Source organism: Prinia subflava, chromosome 2 (genome assembly GCF_021018805.1).
Source record: "Prinia subflava isolate CZ2003 ecotype Zambia chromosome 2, Cam_Psub_1.2, whole genome shotgun sequence".
Classification (NCBI taxonomy): domain Eukaryota; kingdom Metazoa; phylum Chordata; class Aves; order Passeriformes; family Cisticolidae; genus Prinia; species Prinia subflava.
The window spans coordinates 14,988,836-15,009,047 of NC_086248.1; the positions used below are offsets into that span (position 1 = coordinate 14,988,836).

At 48.3% G+C, this 20,212-nt stretch overlaps 1 protein-coding gene and 1 long non-coding RNA gene across 4 annotated transcripts in view; one reads left to right on the plus strand and one right to left on the minus strand.

The window, feature by feature from the left end:
* Window positions 1-7,592, minus strand: part of LOC134565421 (uncharacterized) — a 20,687-nt gene extending 13,095 nt beyond the window's left edge. The window contains exons 1-2 of one of the 3 annotated variants that reach the window (XR_010083911.1): window positions 6,949-7,590; window positions 5,424-5,563 (exon numbers count right to left, since the gene is read on the minus strand). This is a non-coding gene — a long non-coding RNA (uncharacterized LOC134565421). Of the gene's footprint in view, window positions 1-5,423; window positions 5,564-6,948 lie in introns of all 3 variants that reach the window. The other 2 variants (XR_010083914.1, XR_010083913.1) reach the window with 2 other exon arrangements.
* CYS1 (cystin 1) overlaps window positions 1-15,965 on the plus strand; it is a 17,600-nt gene extending 1,635 nt beyond the window's left edge. Inside the window, exons 2-3 of the mRNA XM_063424997.1 lie at window positions 8,845-8,897; window positions 14,622-15,965. Coding sequence (XP_063281067.1) covers window positions 8,845-8,897; window positions 14,622-14,724 — 156 coding nt within the window. The 3' untranslated portion in view covers window positions 14,725-15,965. The remainder of the gene's footprint in view (window positions 1-8,844; window positions 8,898-14,621) is intronic.
* Window positions 15,966-20,212: the final 4,247 nt, after the last annotated feature.

The following is a 20,212-nucleotide window of genomic DNA, read 5'->3' on the forward strand; positions in this document are numbered from 1 at the left end:
GCATATATAACAGCTGGTGATGAGGCCAAAAATCACCAACATCTTTCATCTTAGCTTGGCTTTGGAAGCTGTGTGGTTTTTGTTAGATAAACAGTGCTCTCCACAGACACATGAAAGTTGTCAGAATAAAGTAATAAATTCAAGAATTGAAAGAAATATATAGGACCCAGGAACATTCTGCCTTGCATGCCTCAGTTTTGCTCTTTAGAAGGGTATAATTTCCATTACTGAACTGCATACACATCCATGGGTTAAAGATTATTTTAATATAAACTAAATTTTCCATTAGGAAACTTGGCACGGTTCTGTATGAGAACCCTTTATTTAGACAGGTTTTAAAGAAAAACCTCAAAGTAAGGTTTGGAAATTGAAAAAAAGGATAGAGGTCTTGTACTGACATTTTTTCCTTGCTCTTTAAGCTCCATGCCCTCCTATATAATGAATGGAGCTCACTCCAGCACTATTTTCTGCTCTGAGGGACTCTTATTTATGAGCAATCGTCCTGACTTTTCCTATTTATCTTTACTTATGAGAATAGAGGCTGCTGGTATTAATTTCCCTCTCTTTCCAGATGTGAATATCATGGCTGGATCTTTAATAATTCTATAAGCTGTGAGTTTTCCTATGTATAAATCAGTATCTTAGCCCTATTCTGAAGTGATGTATATTCTGAGTAGTAACATATCAGAAAGGCAATAGAGTTGTCATCTTTCTTTTCTAATGCCAGTAGAGACAGTCCACTACAGCAGTAGATACCAGTGAACTAATGACAAGGAGCAAATAGAGGCTGAGGAATTGAAGATGTGGCCCTTGGGACTGTGGAGGTCGCTATGCCTCACTCCCTGCTTCAGACTTCTGTCTTTGGCAGAAATGATGGTGAGGAACCTGTAGCGTCACCTCAGCCACCTCAGGTTGTGGTGCAGACCTAGGGCGGGAATGCTGTCAAGCTTTGCAGCACAGAGATGTCCATGAGGGTCCTCAAAACCAGCCCGGAGCAGGCATGTGGGGTCTTGGTCATCCAGTGGGGCCTAGTGTGTGCCGCACACACCAGTGAGGCAGCAGTGTTGCTGAGCATCTTGTTCTTGTCTTGTGTCTCCTCGTCCAGCTGTTGCTGCTCTCTCTTTTTTGGGAGGAAGTGCAGCTCTGGTTGCACCCAGACAACGACAGCAAAGAACTACCAGTGTTTTTCAAAGATACAAAAGACATATAAGAGAAGTCTCAGGTAGTTTCAGGGCAAACTTGAAGCTTTTCCTGGTAGCACTTTATTTTCCTGAACCTGAGATGGCAGAGATGGCAGTCATGGGCTTACTATACTGACTCCTTGAGGCCTAAAAAGTCACTAGCCTGCAAAAATGAGGGAGGAAACTGCAGCAACAGGCTTCGGTGATTTACTGGGTGCAGTTTAGTCTTCTAGGTTGTTGTGCAAACTGCAGTCCCACCCTTCCCAGAAGGCCGGAGGAGGAGCTTTCTGGAAAGGGATGTCAGCTTCACTGCACCACTAGTAATTTTGAGGGCAATTTCTCTGTCTTGCTAGCTTCTCAAGTCATTTGTAGTTTCTGTATTGTGGTAGGAACTTGTTTGCTTTGCCCTGTTCAGTTGTCCAAATTGCAGGATAAGCAAAGAAATTTCAGAGAAGAAAGGATGAGTTAATTCAACAGTTAGTGGGGGAAAGGTGAGGCAGGAAGAGCAAAGGCAACAAGGAGATATCACAGTAGGAAAATGTGATGAGAAGTAGCCCCTGGAGGAGCAGATTCTGGCCAGTGGGAGTAGAAAAGACATTTGACACCAGTAAGAATAGAGCAGAATTGCAAGCAGAACTCATCATTCTGCTGTCACGGCTGGGTTTCTCCTGGACATGATGTGCATCAGTGTTGTGTGTCACAGCTGAACCCTGGCACAAGTCACCATCCAGCAGCAAGCTGACAGCACTGATGGGCAGTCAGGCCAGGTGACAAGGGCTGGTGGAGAGGCATGCAGCTGCCTTAAAGGCTTGAGCCACCTCTATTATATTCAGATAGTGCTTGGGAGCAAGAAGGGTGAAAGTATATCACAGCAGCAGGCTGGGGACCAAATCCTGATGGGAAACCTGCCTCAGGGCAGACCCCAACACCTCTTGTCAGCATCAAATATCCATTTTCAGCTTTGCTCTCAATTCCAGATGGTTGTACATGCTTCTCCTTGTTTCTTTGCTCAAGACAGAAAAATGTAGCTGAGGTTTTGCAGGTGCTGCTGCAGCACAGAGCAGGGGTGGCAGCTCTTGGCATAAGCCAGGGCAGAGGCCGTGGCCTCAGGCATTTCCCCATTAGTTTCCTGAAATGGAGGGCTAATATGGACATGTTAGGGGTTTGGTTTTAACAGCTTTTTCCATGGCACCATCGCTCCTCCTGACTGGAGACAGGATATGATTCCATCAAGCAAATCACCCCAGCTGCAGCACAGGGGTAACACAGGTAGAGGGGGTATTCACCAACTTCTAGAGGGACTATCATATAATTTTAAAACACCCAAGTGTTCAAAGCTTTGCCTGATTTTTTCAGCCAGACGTTTTTTTCTGCAGATTGATGTGGCACAGCGTCACCTCGTGGCTGGCTGGTCCCAGCTGCAAACACAAAAGGGTCCTGGAGGGACATGAAATGCCATGCCCCATTAGTATCTGACAGGAACTCAGGTTTATTTTTCTACTCTGGTTAAAATGTGCTTCCCTCAAACGGAAATTCGATCTTTCTAATTCCACACTGTTAGCAGTTTATTTCAACATTTTCTTCCTGGTTGTGTTAATAGGCAGGAATGCTCTCAAATCAAGACATTGTGCTACTGTTTCATAGGGAGCATAGGGCCTTCAGAAAGTGTCATCTCCAGCTGAATATCTGGGACGCCTTGAACTTCCCAAAGTCAGATTATTTCAGATTCTGCAGTTAATGTCTGGTTGTAGATTTGGTGGATGTTGAGTTAAAGGTCTCCCCCTCTCTCCCATTATATTTCTTGTCTTGTTCAAAGCACCTGAAACTTCAGCAGAGCCCAGAAGCAGCGAGCTGTGCTGTCTCCTCAGCCAGCATCACCCTCCCAGCACAGCTGTTTTGCACCCGGACTTGGAAAACTGCTGACTAGGTATTTTCCACAACTCCTCCGCTTCACTTGGCAGAGCATGGGTTGCTTTTGCCCTGGAAACTATTCGTGATCTAAAAAGTAAGCCCAGGGCACGTAGAGAACAGCTGGGAGCTGGTGTTTTGGTAGGCAAGAGAGGAGACGCATGGGAACTCCTTGTATCCCTGCCCACTTCCTGTCCACCCCCTGCTCCTAATTCCTTCGCTGGCCAGAGGATGTTGCTGCAGACCAAAGCAAAGCTGGAAGTGCTTTGCCTGGGACTGCTTTTTTTTTTTTTTTTTTTTTTTTTTTTTTTGCCACCAGTAAGTGGCTGCAGGTTGGAGAGGCCGGTTCCAGCAGTGCTGGCTCAGCCCGCAGTCCTGTGCTGGCGTCGCTGGAGGGTGCTGCCCTGCTGCGGTACCAGCTCAGCCTCCTGCACGCTGCACCTGCAGGGCTCCCCAGCGGATCCCCTCCCTCCCTGCCACGGCAGCGGGGTGGCCTTTCAGCTCAGACTGGGCCGCTGCTCCTGTTCAGGGAGTGTTTGCGAAGAGGGATTTGGGAGGAGCAGAGGCAGGGAAAGAGGCACTGGTGTACATTTTTCAGAAACGCTGCACTATTAAGCCACAGCCAGTGGACCAACACGGGCAGAGACCAGACTGCTCCCGTGTCGGTGCTTTACGTGGCTCGGTCACTCCTGGGACATGAGCTGCACTCATGGTCTGCATCTCTGCTGCATCTCAGGGCTGTATCCATACCCGTAAACTGTACCATAGCAGCTGCCTGGCACTGGCCCGTTGTGGTCTGCCCCACTGAGCTGGCATGATTTTTGGTCAAGACCAGCTTGTAGTCTCCCAAATAATGCCTGGGCGTGGCTTAGGGACCAGTACAGGGACCAGCTCACAGAGAGCTTGAATTTGGCCTCCCAGTTTTGGAGACAATATTAGTAGTCAAGACTGCAGGCTGGCTGGTTTCAGTGCAGCTTGGAAGCAGCTCTAGAGCCTCCAGAGGTACACGGCTCCAGATCACCCTGTGGAAAGTGCCAGGAAAGGGTGTTCTCACCCAGCTTAATCACAGCTGCTGGAGTTGACAGAAAAGCAGGGGGTTAAGGTTGGCAGGGCCATGAGGAGCTTGCACTGGATTGGGGGAGTGGGAAGATGCACCCCGGGAGTGCTGGTTTATGCACAAAGCACACAGAAATAGCTCTTGCTTCCAGCTCTCAGCTCTGCCTTGCACCCTGGAGCTGCTGCCCTAAAGGATGGCTGAACTGTGTGTGCAATGACTGTCAAACCATTCCACCCCACGTCATGACATTAAATTAAATGTGGATAGATGGTGGGTGAGCTTAATGTCCAAGCCTTTAAACTTGGAGTAGGAGGTCATGTGGGGCTTTGTGGCACACCAGACCTCAGCACAAGATGCCTATGCTGAGAATGGGGTGGAAAACAAGGAGACACACCATGGTCTCAGTGAGTAATAAAAAGATGACTGCAAGCTGCAGAAAGGAGAAGCTGACTTCATTTATCTCTTACCAGGACACAGGCCAACTAGGCCAGCAATTACTTATTTAGCTGTAGGATAGGAACCCGTAATATTAAAGTGTCCTGACATGCACATCATCCTAACCCACATAAAGGGCTAGTACTAATTATCTGCTGAATTTGCAACATACCTATTACAGCACTCCCGAGCCGGCTGGGTGGGGTCAGTTTTTATTGTGTCTCACAGCCCACAGCAGGCGGTGCCCGCAGCCTGCCTGCTGCCCGGCACACGGTGTCACCCGGCACACGGTGTCACCCGGCACACGGTGTCACCCGGCACACGGTGTCACCAGGCACCGCCGCCAGGTGTCCTTTGCCCGCAGGAATTGGGAGCAGCTCCCAAACCACCGAGACTCTCACGGCAGGGAAAAGGCAGAGGCTGGAGGTGCCTTTTGTTTTTACTTGCCACCATTTTTGATTCATGCACTAGATGAAGTGTTGGTAGAAATCCACCTGTGCCAGTTACAAATTCTCTTGGGAAATAAGTATTGCTGCTGACAGATCCCTTGGAAAAGGTGGGAGCAGGTTTTGCACAGAGAAGCAGATTTTGCTAACCAGAGCTGCACTGTCCTGATGACGAATTAATTCTGCCTTCCACCCACACAACACGTACAGCTCGTAATATGGAGGAGTCAGCCACAAGGGAAGAAAAAACAGACAACCTACAATCCAAACCCCTCCTTAAAATGATCCAAGCCCATCCTTCGCACAGAAGTATTGGAAGCTGTGGGAAGAACATCACCAAAGCACTCCTAAAGAACTGTATTTCCCTTGGTGCTGAGGATGAACAATGTTCCTCACCTGGTGGAAGGAAACTCGGGCCACAACAGTAGTGCAGTGGATGATGGATGAGGAGCTGCACTGTGGGATGCAGTCCCAGGAGGAGTCAGCTATCGGAGCTCAGCGTGCTGTTCTCCTGGCACTGCTGCTTGCTCTTGTTCCTTGTGGGAGATTGCCAAGAAACAATCATAAATAACCAGGAGAGAACTGTCTTACCTCACTGTCAGCTTTCTCACATACCCTTGTCTCTGCTTGGACCCAGAAGCTCTTTCTAGAGTAGTTCAGCCTCTTCCAGAGAAAACAAAGAGCAGGGACTCTTCTGAAAGGACATGAATGCCTTTTGACAGGTATTACACTAAAACACTATGAAAGACTGGCAACATCTTTTGTGATTTTAAGCAGGCAGCTAGGATGTGAAATATAATGGATAACAGATAACTTTCCCAGCTCCTGAAATGGAAGCTACTAAGGGCTCACATGGAAGAGATGTTCACTAGAGCCATGAGAGAGGTGTCCTTGCTACACCGCTCCTCACCTGCTGAAGCAGGGGAGCCAAAAGTGACCAGAGCAGCACAAAGCCCTTGCAAGAGGCAAGGAAGACCTGAGCAGTTTGCTGCCAAGCACCTCTCTGTCTGCTTCGTGGTGTCTGAGACCACGGTGTTTAAACCTCAACTCCTGTTCATCCCCACCTGAAGTAGCTGAGGAAGGAGTGTAGTGAAAAAATCTCCTTGCAGATTAAAATCAGGTGCCATGCAATACCTGCTGAAATGTCCACCCAGGTGGACATTTCTACCCAGTGGAGGGCACATACAAGCCTGACCAATACCAACAGATTTAAATTGGCACAAAACTGTCATTGAAGTGAAGTGAAGCCATCACTGTTGTACCAGCAGTGCCTGTAGTGGGGCATTGCCCCTCCATTGCTCCCACAGTTTCCAGCAGCAGTCCCTTGATGACCTTGTGGCAGCACAGGTTTGAGCTATTCAAGAGCATATACATGATCTTACTGAGGAATCGCTTGGTCCCATCCAGCCCTTCCCATGCAGAAACACAGCTGAGAACAGGCAATGGCTCTGCATTGCAAGCTTTTCCACACCACCCTGGTTCCTTTGCTTCCTGATGAGGGTTAGGTTCCTTTCCTTTCGTTCTTTTTTATTTAGGGATTTTTTTTTCCCATAAGATGCCCGGAAACACTAATGACTGGGTACTTGAGAAAAACAAAAGAGGTGGCCAAGCTTAGGGGAGGGCATCTGATTGCACTTCCCTTATCTGGGAGTTTCTGAGGGGAAGAGATACCACGAGGACTGGGCAGGTGAAGGACGGGCCGGGGCAGCTGCTGGGTCTCTGTCTCGGCTTCAGAGGACGGTCGGAGCTGCTGCTTGGGGAAGGGAATTCACTGCTGCCACCGGAGCTCATCCCAGAGCTGCTGCTTCTGCCGTGGGGTGAGCCTCTGCTTGTGACAGCAGGCACTGGACTGGCACCTTATTAACACCCTCATCACTAAAAAACGGGACCTGTTCCCATCTGCTCGGGTGCCTGAGCTCACCTCTGCCTGCCCTGCTCAGAGCCGGGCCGCATCTGCTCCACCCCGCCGCTTCTTTGGCACTGCTCCGAGCTTTCACTGCACCGCAGCCCCGCAGCCCCTGCCTGCCGAGCCATCCTGCCGTCCCAGCTCGCTGCTCCGGAGAGCCCCGCAGGGCACCAGGAGGGGTTTGTGCACAGAGGTTTGTGAGGCGAAGCCTCTCCTCCATCCCGTCCCGCCCGGGCCCCGCCGCCATCGCCGCCACCCCCCGGGCCGCCACAGCGCCCCCTGCAGGCGCGGGGGGATCTCGCCCGGAGCTGCGCCAGGGAAGGGCCCGCAGGGAACGGGCACGGGCTCCTGTCCTGGGGCTGTTTGTTATTAACGCCAGAGGTGGTGTTTGTTCGCCTTGTTACACGTACTGGGAAAGAACTGTTAATCCTATCCTCGTATCTTTCCCGGAGAGCCCCTTAACTTCAAAATTACAATAATTCAGAGGGACGGGGTTTACATTTTCCATTCCAAGGGAGGCTCCTGCCTTCCTTAGCAGACACTTGTCTTTTAAACCAAGACGCTTCCCTTTTTTCTTGTACAGAAAATATTTTCCTCTTTTCCACACTGATGGAACAGCTTTTCATTTCTGTTTTCTGGAAGGCCCTTGGTTTGGTGCTACCTGTTTAACTTGTTAGCATTGTTGTGAGATTCAGGGTAGCTTGTATGGAGGAGGCCCACCGGCCTTAGGACTGCGCCTCAGAAAAGATAATGACAAGCCAAGATGCAAAGCCATGTCCCTGTCCCGCTCCCTTTCCTTGTGAGAATACAGCGAAATGGTAGAAAGAGATGAGACAGACATTATTCTCAGTAGTATCTGGCTACAGAGGGTTCATTTTATTACTGGCCCAGCTGGGGATGAACAGTCCCATCACTGCCCCCTCTTTAAATACCATTAGGTTCAACTTTGGTTGCTCCCCAGGTATCCATTGCAAGCCTGTGGATTCCAGCATAGGGAAGATGGATGTTTCGCCCCAGATGGATAATTTTCCCCAGAAACATCTTTGTCAGGTGAAAATTGGGTTGATATTGCAGTGACTTCCTCCCTTAGCAAATATTTTCATACTGTTACCTGCAGTGGTGACACAGTGGGCATTCATGGAAAACTGGGAGGTTTAACAGGTCAGCGTTCAGGGATTTTGGTTCTGTAGCTGGCAGCCACCTAGCTGCCCTGAATGCTGAAACAGAACCGGCAGAACAGGGCTAGTAAAGGAGTCTCTTGTACCTGTATTGTCTCCACAGAGGTTGTTAGGGGGTTTAAACCATACCAAGGCTTTTATACTAGGACATGTTGCCCACTGTAGACAGAGATAGGTTTTATAGAAAGAAATAATGGTTTGGAGTGAAAGAAAGCTTTGAAGATCAGCTAGTTTCAAACCCCCCCATTATGGGTAAGAACTTGGCTGGCCTTGCACATTGCCAAGGATGGGGCAGCCACAGCTTTTCTGGGCACCTTGTTTCAGTGCCTCACAACTCTCACAGTAAGAACTTCTTCCTAAGATCTTACCTAAACCTCGTTCAGTTTAAAACTATTGTTCCTTGTCCTGTCACTACAGGTCTTGTAAACAGCCCCTCTCCATCTTTCTCATAGGCCTCCTTTAAGTACTGAAAGGTTGCAATAAAGTTTCCCCAGAGCCTTCTCTTCTCCAGGCTGACCAACCCCACCTACCTCAGCCTGTCCTCACAGGAGAGGTGCTCCATGTCTCTGATGATTTTCATGCACTCATTCCAACAGGTCCATGTCCTTCCTGTGCTAAGGACACCAGACCTGGATGCAGCTCTGCAGATGGGGTCTCACATGAGCAGAGCAGAGTGAGAGAATCACCTTCCTTGATTTAAAGTGTTGTAATTGTGTCTTGTCTTCTATCCTAGGCTTTGTCAACCAGAAGCCTACCAGGCCCAGAGAACAACAACCTCGACCATCAGTGAGTATCCCCTGCTTTCATCTTTAGGGGGGAAAAGCAGGTGGAATAGAGACCTTTGTGCTATTTCTGCATGCCTCACACTGTGCAAAACAGCTGGGAAAGATGTGAAATGGTTTATAGCCCTAAATATTCTTCCCTTTTACTTATTTGCAAATTAAAAAAAAAATCAGGTGCTGCTTGAAAAGATCCAGGCTCTAGCTCAAGTGTAGTGTAGAGGTCGTGAGCAGTCAAAATTTAGAGTGTTCACATGTCAGAGAGGCACCTTGGGGTAGTTAGTGCAAAACTGTGGAGAATTGCTCCAACAAAGAGCTCAGGCCCTGATTCACCTGTGGGCTCTGCAGTGTGTGGAGAATGAGGAGAATGACATCTCTTTGCTCTCCAGGATTCATAAGAGAGAGCCCATGAGGTCCTCCAGTGCTACACCAATTAGAGACATGAGTGTCCCTCAGAGATGGGGGAATGGTGGGGACCTGCTGCTCTGGGTGCCAAACAAAAGAAACCTGATATTTTCCACAAGCAAAAGCTGCCCAGGAGAGTGAGCCTCCAACTCTGCCTGCACCAGGAATGGGAACAGTTTAACACATGTTTAAAAAGCCAGGTGAAATGAACAGGCTTGAAAAACCATCTGAAAATACCACCTCCTTCCATTGAAGAGGGACTCTCTTCAGCATTAAGCTCTGGCTGTCATCAGCCCCTCTGCTCGTGCAGCGCTGGAGAGCAGACTCATCTGCAGATCCTGGCCATGGGCTGTGACCTGCCAATGCCCAGCAGTGCTGGTGGGTGTCAGCAGAGCCCAGGCATCCACTGCTGCCCGCCCTCCTGCTGCTGCTGTCCCTCCCAGCTGGCAGGGAGCTCACCTGGCAAGGCTGCCGCTTCCCAGAGTGCTCAGAAAACACATCTGCTCTTGGCTTTTCTGAAGGCAAGACTTGTACAGGTGCTCTTGCAGGTACTTTACCCTCTCCTGTGCTTTCCAGCATCCTCAGTGGGCTTTGGGCCATGGTGGCAGCTGAGCAGTCTGCTCCTGGGGTGCACAGCCAGCCCTGCCAGCCCCTGTGCAGCTCCCCAGCCCCAGGTGCCCGCTGGCCCCTCACACCCTGCCAAGGCTTTCCTTCTCCCGCCCTCTTTGATGTGCAAAGGAAAGGTTTGAGACGACAGAAAATGTTTTCTGATCTGGGATGACAGATCAGATTACTTTCATTTAGATAACATTTAGTTTATACCCGCTGCAGAGTCCCATAGCACAGCTCACATGTGGAGTGCCTGTACTGTCTGAGATGAGCAGAGTTGCAATTTCTGCTGGCAAGAACTATGCAAACATTTTTTTGGAAATGGCCCAGCACCCAGCAAATCTTTGAAGACATCAAATCAAATAAAATCAAGCCACAGAAACAGAGGTTAATGTGCATGCATAGGTGTCTCATCCTTCACATTTCTGTGGCTGGAATCATTCTGGGTAAACACTCACTTTACAAACAGCAGAAGTCAGCCTTGTCTTGACAGAGTTGCTGACTGAAGAAATTCCCATAAAGCCAATTAAAGGAGAAGCAAATGTCAAGGAAGGAGAAGAAGAACTAGATAGGGAGATTTAATAGTGTCTGTCAAGAGAGCAGTCACGCGAGGTAGAGGTGGGTGTGCCCCTCCTGTCCTAGAACATGCCCCTGTGACTCCACATAAGCATCTAAACCAGCCCCTGGTAAATACTTGGGATGTGCTCCTGTTTGAGCTGTGTTATCTCTCATCCTCCCTTTCCCAAAATCTTTTGGGAGCTGCTCTCTAGCGTCTGGTAGTTCACGGGTGGATGACACAGCCCGGGCACACTGTAATGATTTTATAATTGCTGCCAAGGCTCGTGGCACTGGCAGGGTTACCGGGGCGTTGTTTTGACCCATTTTTCAGCTGCTAGGTCTTGCAGAAGGCATTTTAATGATTAACCCTGGCCTTCCCCATCCTCAGCAAAATGATAAAAAACACTGGCCTAGATTCACCCCAACCTAGTTTTCAGCCACTTAACTCAGGTTTGTCCTGGGAGCTTGTCATCCATCAGGGCCACTGTCACGGGAGCCTGCAGGCAGCTCTCCCCCACCCCAGGCACCTTCCTGACACCAGGGATGTGGCACTGACAGCCATCCCCACTGCTGGGATCTTGCTCAAAGGTGGTTTTGCTCACTTTTGGTCTAATTTTGCCCTTTACATTTCCTTCTCCACCTTGCATAGTTCATTGTCTTTATACTTAACAAAAAGACACACCCATAATTCCTGCTTCTCTTAAGAAACTTTAAACACCGAGAAGCCTGTAGCTGAAATGGAGCACATTTCTTGCTTTCCTCTTTCCTAAATAGCTTTGCTCTAGCCTCTTAAATCACTTTTATTGCTGCTTTCTAAACTCCCTCCAAGCTGTTAATAACATTTTTGCAGTGAGGTACCCAGGAGCCTGCCCAGAAATCCTGATGGAGCTGCACTGGTGTTCTTTTTCCTTGCTGTTCTATCATGCTGCAAATTCCTCTCTTGTATGCTTTTCAGCTAACTCCTCTCTCAGCTTTACTCCTTCACAGGTTTCTCTGCTTCACCAGAACATCTGGGGTTTAAAAACCTCTCCACTCAAGGTACTGACCTGCTATTTTCCTGACTGGAAGGTCTAACAGCCCTCAGGTGGACTCAGTGTGTCTAAAGCCAGGCTCTGCAGCCCTGGCACGTGGTGACAAGAGGAGCAAGATGCCTCCTCTGCTGCTGGAGCAGAAGCCTGTGGTCCACCAGCTTTTGTCCTGTCCACATCTTGAGCTTGGGATTTCCCTGCCACAGCTTCTCACTGAATTCTAGGATCAGCAGAAATAGCTGCACCAATGTGCCTTTGAGATGGAGGTTTAAGCTGGGATGGCCTCAGGAGGTCTCTAGTCCAGTCTCCTAGCTCTAACTCCCAGCTGGATAAGCTGTGAGGTCAGAGCAGAATGCTCCAGGCTTTGTCTCATCAGGTCTTGAAAGCCTCCAAGGATAGAGCCTGTGCAACCACACAGCCTGTTCCTCTGCTTGCTGTCTTCAGGGTGCAGAAGTTTCTCCTTTTATCCAGATTAAAGCTCTCATTTTTTGATTTTATTTCAATTTTCCCATATTAAAGGATACAGAACTTTGCCACAAATGTAGAAATGGTATGAACAGTAGCTTGCTTTTTCTTTGTTCTAGAAAGAAACATAGCCCTCTTTTTTCCTCTCATTTCTGGGGGTGTGCATAGGAAATGGAGTCTGCTTTTGCTTTTTCAAAAGCACATCTGTGTCTCAAGGAGTTTTACCTGGAGATTTTCTTCATGCAAACCAAAGCATCAAGAATAATTAACAGAGGGAAATTATGTAACTGCTAAGAGAAACAATGGCTCTTCTGTGGGCCTGCAAGCAAGCTGCCAGGAGCTCTGCCTCTTATTCATCACGTAACATAAAATTAGTTAGAGGATTGTCACAATGTGGAGTTTAAATCAATAATGGTGTTAACTGTTTAACTCAGATTTGTGCACTTCCTTTTCCCATTATTGCTTTGTAAATGCTGCTGTATGGTTTGAGCTCTTGGACTTGTAGCTTTCTTCTCAGGTCTTATTTAGTGCAGTGGAAATCAGATACCCTGCAGCCCTCAGCAGGGAAATGAATAAAAGGAATTAGCAGAAGAGTCCAGTTGCTAAATCCTGCTTGCTGCTAGCAGAACTTGCCATCAAGGGCATAGTGCAGTGTAAGTAACTGTAGAATGTCTACACTACCAGTGTCACCAGCTGGCCATCAGGTGACTCCAGTAAAAACACCAAGCTATTTCTGACACTCGGGGCTTGGTCAGAGCAGCTGGGCTGGGCAGGAGCCTCTGACCAGGGCAGCTCAGAGCAGAGGGAGGGTGGCACTGTGGCCACTCACTGCACAGCTGCTGTAGCAGTGTGCTTTTTACATGGTGAAGCTGCTATCTGTGTCCCCATAAGCATCTGCTGTGGAAAAGCCGCTGGGGAGGATTCAGGTGAAGCAGCCAAGCTCACACATCACACACACCATGGCTAGGCTCAGCAGGGAGAGGCAAGAAGGGCCTTTGTATGAATCGTTCCAGCAAGGCTGATTTCAGGCACCGAAGGAGGGTCAGGAACAAAGACCTTGCCATGTGCTGTGCACTGGCCTAAACAGGGGTCAGGGTGCAGTGGTCTGAGGGCACGGGGGTGGTACAAAGGGCAGGCAAAGGTCAGTGACCTTTAGGGAAAACGGGGCCAGCCACCCGGGGTACCACAACCAGTGGGGAGACAGGGAAAGGAGAAACCCCAAGAACCAGGGGCATGGGGAGAGGAGAGGCTGGGGCAGATCACAGTGTGTAAAGCACCACGGGGAAGGACTTTCTGTCAGCCTAGGCAGGGAGGACTCTTTGGTCCATCCTTCCAAGGCAGGACCCTGGGAATTCCCCTGAGGGGATCCAGCCATTCCACAAGCTGCTGCCTGTGGGAGGAATGCTGAGGATGCTCCCTGGCCTAAGAAGAGCAGTATGAAAGTACCTCTTCTATAGGAGAAAACATCCTTAGAAAAGCATTTCAGGGTTATTGTCTTCACTTCGGATTCTACATTTACCTAACTGCTTTGGGGCAGGTTCTGTGATTTCATCTAATAAACAGGTCCTCAGATTTTTCATTAAAGGATGCTAATGGACAAATGTTATTCATCCCAGTTGCTAGAGGAATGGTTGGGATAGATCTCCTTAGAGGAGTTCCTCCTTAGAGGAATTCAGTAGATAATACGTGGTGAGTTTGGGATAGATTTGGAGCCATGCTAGTGGATATGAAAATCTCTCCTCTTTGACAATGAACTAATTGACACCCAAACCCAAAACATTTATTTCTTGTTTACTTATTCTTCACTAGTGGATGGTCACAAAGTCTTGGTTGACATGGCATGGCAGAGCACTTTACAGTCTGGATTTTCCAGCTCAATTCTCCACTTAGCTCTGCACCTCACCATGACCTCCATTGCAAGAAGCCATGTGTGTTCCAAGCCCGACAGCCAGGCTTGCCCACCTCCCAGATCTCTACAAGGCCAAGGAGGAGCACTCACTTGTTGGCTGCTGGCTCCTCTCTTGAGTCCTGGAGGGCAAGATCAAGCAGACTAAATTGGTAATATGAGGTACAGTGGTCAAAACCTGCAGAAGACTTGTCACTGTTCTCCCTTATGCAGGTAGGGACAGATTTCTCATGTACCAAACATAAACCACCTCTGATAACACAAATAAACCCCATTCCAGTTCCCTTTGAGTCATACATCAGTTCCCACTCATAGGAGAGCTGTTCTGATGTGGAAACAAATAAAAGCCATAAGAGCAGCTTGAGGGAGCTCCATTCATGTTTTGGTTGAAACTCAGATCCCTTACAAGTATAAACAAAATAATCTCTTTTTGCGTAAAACGTTAAAAGTAGCATAAAGATTACACTGTCCTTTAGCTGGGCCTGGAGCCTAACTCAAAAGGTTCTGGGAGCTTGATCTGGAGCATTGTAAGGGTTGTACTGTAGTGAACTCACAGACTAAACTGGTGCCAAGTGATAGCAAATGTCAGCAGGCAGTGTGCCAGTGGGGTATGGGAACTAGACATGATAGAGTATCTGTGTCTCTGCGAGCCACATGCAGCTCAATCTTTCCATTCACAAAAAAAAATGAAGCAAGGGTCTTCTTGTATCTTCAGAGCCTGATTCTCATAACACCAATAATTCATTCCCTTCCATGATAGGTGCCCAGAAAGCAGCAAGAAGCCTTTGGAGCAGTCCACAATATTGTATGATTACTCGGAGGAGGAGCTCATGGCAAGCATCGAGCGGGAGTACTGCCGCTGAATCCAGTTCCCTGCCACCAGAGTGTCAGGCATGATCCTGGAAGCCCAGATGAGCAGAACTGCTGCTGACAACATCTGGCACAGCGAGACAGCACAGGAGAAGTGGGTGGTGGAGGGTACCTGGAGGATGAGAGGCTGCTTGGGAAGCTCAGAGGAGAAAGTTCACCTGATCCATGAAGAGCATGAAGATCCTCTCCAGCTGCTGATTTCTGATTGGTGCCACTGGGAGAGAGATCAACTCATCTTAAGAATCAATATTTAGAAGCTCATTTCTCAATGCTGTTTATAAATGAACATGTACTAGAATTAACTGCATACTAGAGGTGTTGAAATGAGGTGCTTTGAAGGAAGATCTTGCTTTGAACTTAGTAAAAAAATATGCAGCCATATCATCTGATTCAGATCTTAAGGTGATGTCAAATGAAATTCATGTTTCTGCCACTTAAAATGTGCCAAATGTACTCCTTGTGCTGCGCAAACCTCAGGTCCAGGTCTGAATTTGGCACTGTCTCTTTCAATCTGGTTCCAGTATAGGAGATAAGAGGAAAAGGGGATTGAGCCCACCATCTAGTGCTTATACAGTGTAATTCCAGAGTTCAAATTCCGGAGTTCATCATACTTTGTCAATTAGCCTCCTGGGAGCCATCAAGGAACACAGGATTTGTGTGAGTCCTTGGGACAGGATCCCAGCATATGTGTCCTGTCTGAGGCTCCTGGGCATGGATCCATCCCAGTGATGGGAGTGAAAGCAGGAGGCACACCCCCATTTCATCCATCCTTCTCAAGAAGGATGTGTATGCTCCAGTAGAGCAGCTGTTTGGGATCAATTTTCAGAATTGCCACTCCTGGCCTTTCCCTAATGTTTCTTGTCCTACAAGAAAAATCACTGCATTTTACCATTAGCTGACTGCAAAAAACCAGAAAGTTCTCTCTCCTAAGGAAATAGTATTTTCAGCACTCCCAGACAGGGAAGCCTGGTATTTTGGGTTTCTGCTTTTATTATACCTGCATCTTAACATATTGTGAATATCTACTTATTATCAGAAATAGAGAAATACTTTATTTACATCCTCAACTGAAGCATAAAGGACATCCGATAAAATCTTCACTACATGTAAATGCAAGAAATAATTGCAGGACACCTCTTAAGATGCTGTATTTTAAGTACTTTATGATTCCTGGGACCTGTAAAACAGAAATAAATGCATCTATACTCTGAAGCCCTCAGTGAAGGCATCAAATGTTCTGAAAAAAGCTCTCTGGTTTGCATGGGAAATCATGCTCTGGTACCTGCAGAGACGAAGCAGGGTGCATCCCTGAGGATGGCAGGTGGGATGCCTTGAGGGGGGCACTAGATCCCGCCCCTGGCACACAGAGTCACACCCCAGCTGTCTGCCCTGCAGCAGCCTTCAGCAGGGCTGGACACTGTGCCCTGCCTGGGAGCAGGGGAGGTGGCCATGGAAGGGAGCCAGCCTCCACAAAGCTGTGTGTGCTTGGGGACAGGAGCTCCCAGCACACAGATGGGGTGTGGCAACAGGAGCAGGGGTAACTGGAACATGTTGTGAATGCCCCATCCCTGGAAGGGTTCAGAGCCAGGTTGGATGGTGCTCTGAGCAACCTGGTCTAGTGGAAGATGTCCCTTCCTATGGCAGGGGGTGGGACTAAATGATCCTTAAAGTCCCTTCCAACCCAGGCCATTCTATGATTCTGTGAGAGCTTGGAGGTCCAGGAATAGCTGGAGTAGAGAGCAGATGTCCCTGCATTGTTGGGAGAATTTGGGTGGGCCCTCTGGAGCAATGGCTCTCTAACACTCCTGGAAAAAATCCAATTTTGAACAATAGCACTTCTTTCACAGGAACAGTCATTTTTAGACCTATTAATGTCACTGATCCTGTGGCAGGAATGCAGTTTCTCTGCAGTTTATCAAGAGTCCCCTCAGCAGATCTCCCAGAGCTTGTGTTACTTTTCAGCAGCTCTCCAAGACCTACTGGGATGAACAGAATCTGCCTGTGGAGAGCAGAAGAAACACGGTGACCCCAGCACCACAGGGGACCACAGGACTTTGTATTCTTTTCTAATCACTATAGTGGTTTAGATTTTCTTTTAACTTGGATTGCATTCTTTCAACTAACTATTCTTTCAACCTTCCTTCTGTCAAGGTCCCCTGAGTCTCTGGCACATGTGGGGAGATGTTTCAATGCATTCAGTCACCGCAGCCCCTTTGTGAGGGCAGGGCCAGTGGATTGCTGCCTTTTTGGATGGCCTCCAATGACACAGCAAACCAGAGGAAAGCCACGCTGCTGTCAGACCACGCTGACAGGAGCAGGCAGGCCCAGGGCTCTACAACTCTACAACCCATTTCAGACCCTCCTAAAGGAAAGCCTAAGTATTCACAGTTACAGAAATGGACTAATTAAAAAGAACACCTAAACTGAACATACTGTTAGGCTGCAAAAAAATCTCTCTCTGCTGAACGCAGCAAAGCACTGAGCTGCTTTATAAAATGAGCTTCTAAAATGACCAAGAGACAAGCACATTTCTGTACTTGGAACAAAGGTGCAGTGGGTGTCACAGATAACCTTTTCAGCATCACCCACAGAAAAGGAGGAGCTGCAGAAACACAGGAAGGTCCAGAAACGAGTAATGCAGCTGGGACAATCACTGCACCAGGAAAAGGTGCAAGAAAGAAGTCTGGGGATGCAAGGAGAGACCTCAAACTGTGGTATGGTCTTGCAGGCTTTCTCTGTGCCATAAAATGATGTGTGCTCAGCACTGTGAGCTCAGAACCAGCCAGCACAGACAGCTCACAGCCATCTCTCTGATTCCCATACCAGGCAGAACGGGATGGTGGTACCCAAGCAGGTTCCTAGTCTGCCCAAGAATTGATGGGGACTGTGCTCCTCCCTCTGAGTCAAACCCAGCAGCACACCGAAAAGGGACAGTGGCAATGAGGCTGGTGCCTAGGAAGCCACAACTACAGTTTAATTACCTGGAGTCAGTGTAACTCTGCTTTTGGTCCATCCTTTGCTCACAGAAAATAGGATACTAGATCATTTGTGGGTAAATAATAGTATGGAAGCAGTAGCTGTGCCCACAACAGATTTCAAGAGAAACTTCTTGAATTAATGGGTTTTTCAAAAAAAAAGACAATTGCACTATAAAGATCACTTTGCCACATCTCAGGGAGTGAATGCTGACATCCACCCAGCTGAATTATTGGTAAGTTTGTTTTCTTTTCATGGTATTTCTCCATAGCACCATCAAATCACAACTGCTTGAAGGACAAAAAATTATTCAGCTTGCCAGTACCTCCTGCCCCTGAAACAGCTTGCTGGAATTAGGCAGTGTGCTGGAGAGTCTCTTACTCATCATTTTGGAAACCACCCTCCTGTTCAATACCCACAGCATAAGACAGGATAGCTGATGACATCTTTTGAGCTGACACTATTAATCTCCATTAATAAACCAGCAAAAGGCTATTATTTTTAACCATTATTCATCTAACAAAGACAAATGCTACATGCTGCATTTTGCACTAGTCCAAAAGGAGTGAGAACTTTGCTGAAACAGAGCCTCTGCCCCAGCAAGGAGGGCAGCAAGGCAGGCACAGGCCACAGGAACCTCATGGAGATGCCCACCACATCTGCCTGGCACAAACCACATCTACAGCAGGGTTCCCCCTCACCTCACTCTGGACACAGGACATGGCATTTGCACAGGGTGAAGTGGATTCATCTGGGCAGTGATAACCAAGAGAAAATAGGCCACTCTGAACTCAATAGATGCTACAAGAGAGACAATTAAACATAAGGTATTCTTCCCATCTGGGACAAACTCTCCCAAGAAAGAAGCTCCAGCTTCAAGTTCTCTGCAGGTTTTAAGAGCTGCCCATTGCCTTCTGCACGCATCAGCACATGAAAGTCATCAATTTCCATCTACACCCAAGGACTGAAGCAAAAAATGAAGGCTGCACTTGACAGAGGATGCCAGGACAGCCTGGACTGAGATGTGGCTGAGGCTTTGCAGCTTCCTCCTGGACTGTCTCACCATTTCCTCAGCCTGCTGGGTTGAGTCACGATTTACTCTTGCTGCAGACATGGAAGCAAGTTGCCTTCTCACAGCCTGCCTGCCTCAAGCTGCCTTGACAGTCGTGAATGGAAGGTAAACAGGCAGATGGGCTCACAGATTAAACTTCAAAACCAGTCAGAAGATTTATCCCTGCAGATAACTCAGGCTAGAGGCAACCGTGGGGCAGGACTCAGTTCATGAGATGACAGATGAAGGATGTTGAGTGCTGCTTTCACAGCTGGAAAGTTAGCCAGAGCTGTGGCCTCATCTGGAGGAGTACACCAAGCATGCAACCACCCCAACAGCACAGGCCACGGCTGCAACATCAGAATGGATTCACTCTTCCAGTGTCCAGACTTCAAGAGGATCAGTGCCCACTGATCTGCAAGACAACTCAGGCTGCTGCTCAGCCCAGGGTCTGGCTGTACAACCACACAGGGTGGTGTGTGTAACAAGCAATGCCACTCTGACTGCAAGAGGCAGCATTAAGCCAATAAACGTGTTTGAGCACAAATCAGTTGTCCCTTAGAAAATTACTCCTTTTCATGGATTTAGAATTACTTCAAGCCAGAAAGGCTTGACCTCAACAATGTTTGTCTCAGCAAAGGGGTAGTGGGAAAGGCTTCCTTGTATGCAGGCTGCTTTCTCTCACTGGATGAAGCTGTTCCAGACTCCAGCCCCATTAGGATGCGGACTGAGTACACCTCCTGGCTGCACGGAACAGCTCAGACCTCAGCTCGGGTCTAAGGAAAAGCAGAAAGGTGAACACAGACTGTGAAATCCATTGCCATGTTTCACATAAACAAAAGCAGGGGAAAAATATCAGCAAACCAGTATTCTTAGAGATATAACTGGATGCTCAGAAAAATCTACTTTGAAAAATAGTAGTAGGGACAGGTAGGAAATCTTCCCCTGGGAGACAAAAGCATTGTGGCAGCCTGCAGAGCCCAGGGACTGAAGTTTGTGCTGTTCTGCCACAGCATCAAAACTGCAACTAGGCTTTCCCTCCCAGTTCTCCTGAGGGGGAAGCAGAACCATCCATGAGGTCTCTTTTCACCTTCCTCACACCTGCAAGAACAATGTGCAAGATCTTCACTGGACACCCCTTCCCAGCTGAGACTGGGATGTAACACCCAGCCTGCCAGAGCCACTTCCCACCAGAGCAGGAAGAACTGGGGCTAGCACAGACATCATCTGAGTTAAATTCTCATCTCTGCCTCATTCCCAACATTCCCTCTGTGCACAGCTTGTGACACTGACAGCACCCAGCACATCCCTTCTGCTGACAGCTGCTGCAGGCCGGGCTGGAAGTGTTGTGGAGCTGGGAACTCTTGTTCCCAGAGAGAAGCCCCAGGGCCTGGTGGGAGTGTGCACTTTCTACCAAAAACACGAGACGAGTGGTGTAAAGTCATCAGTGAGTG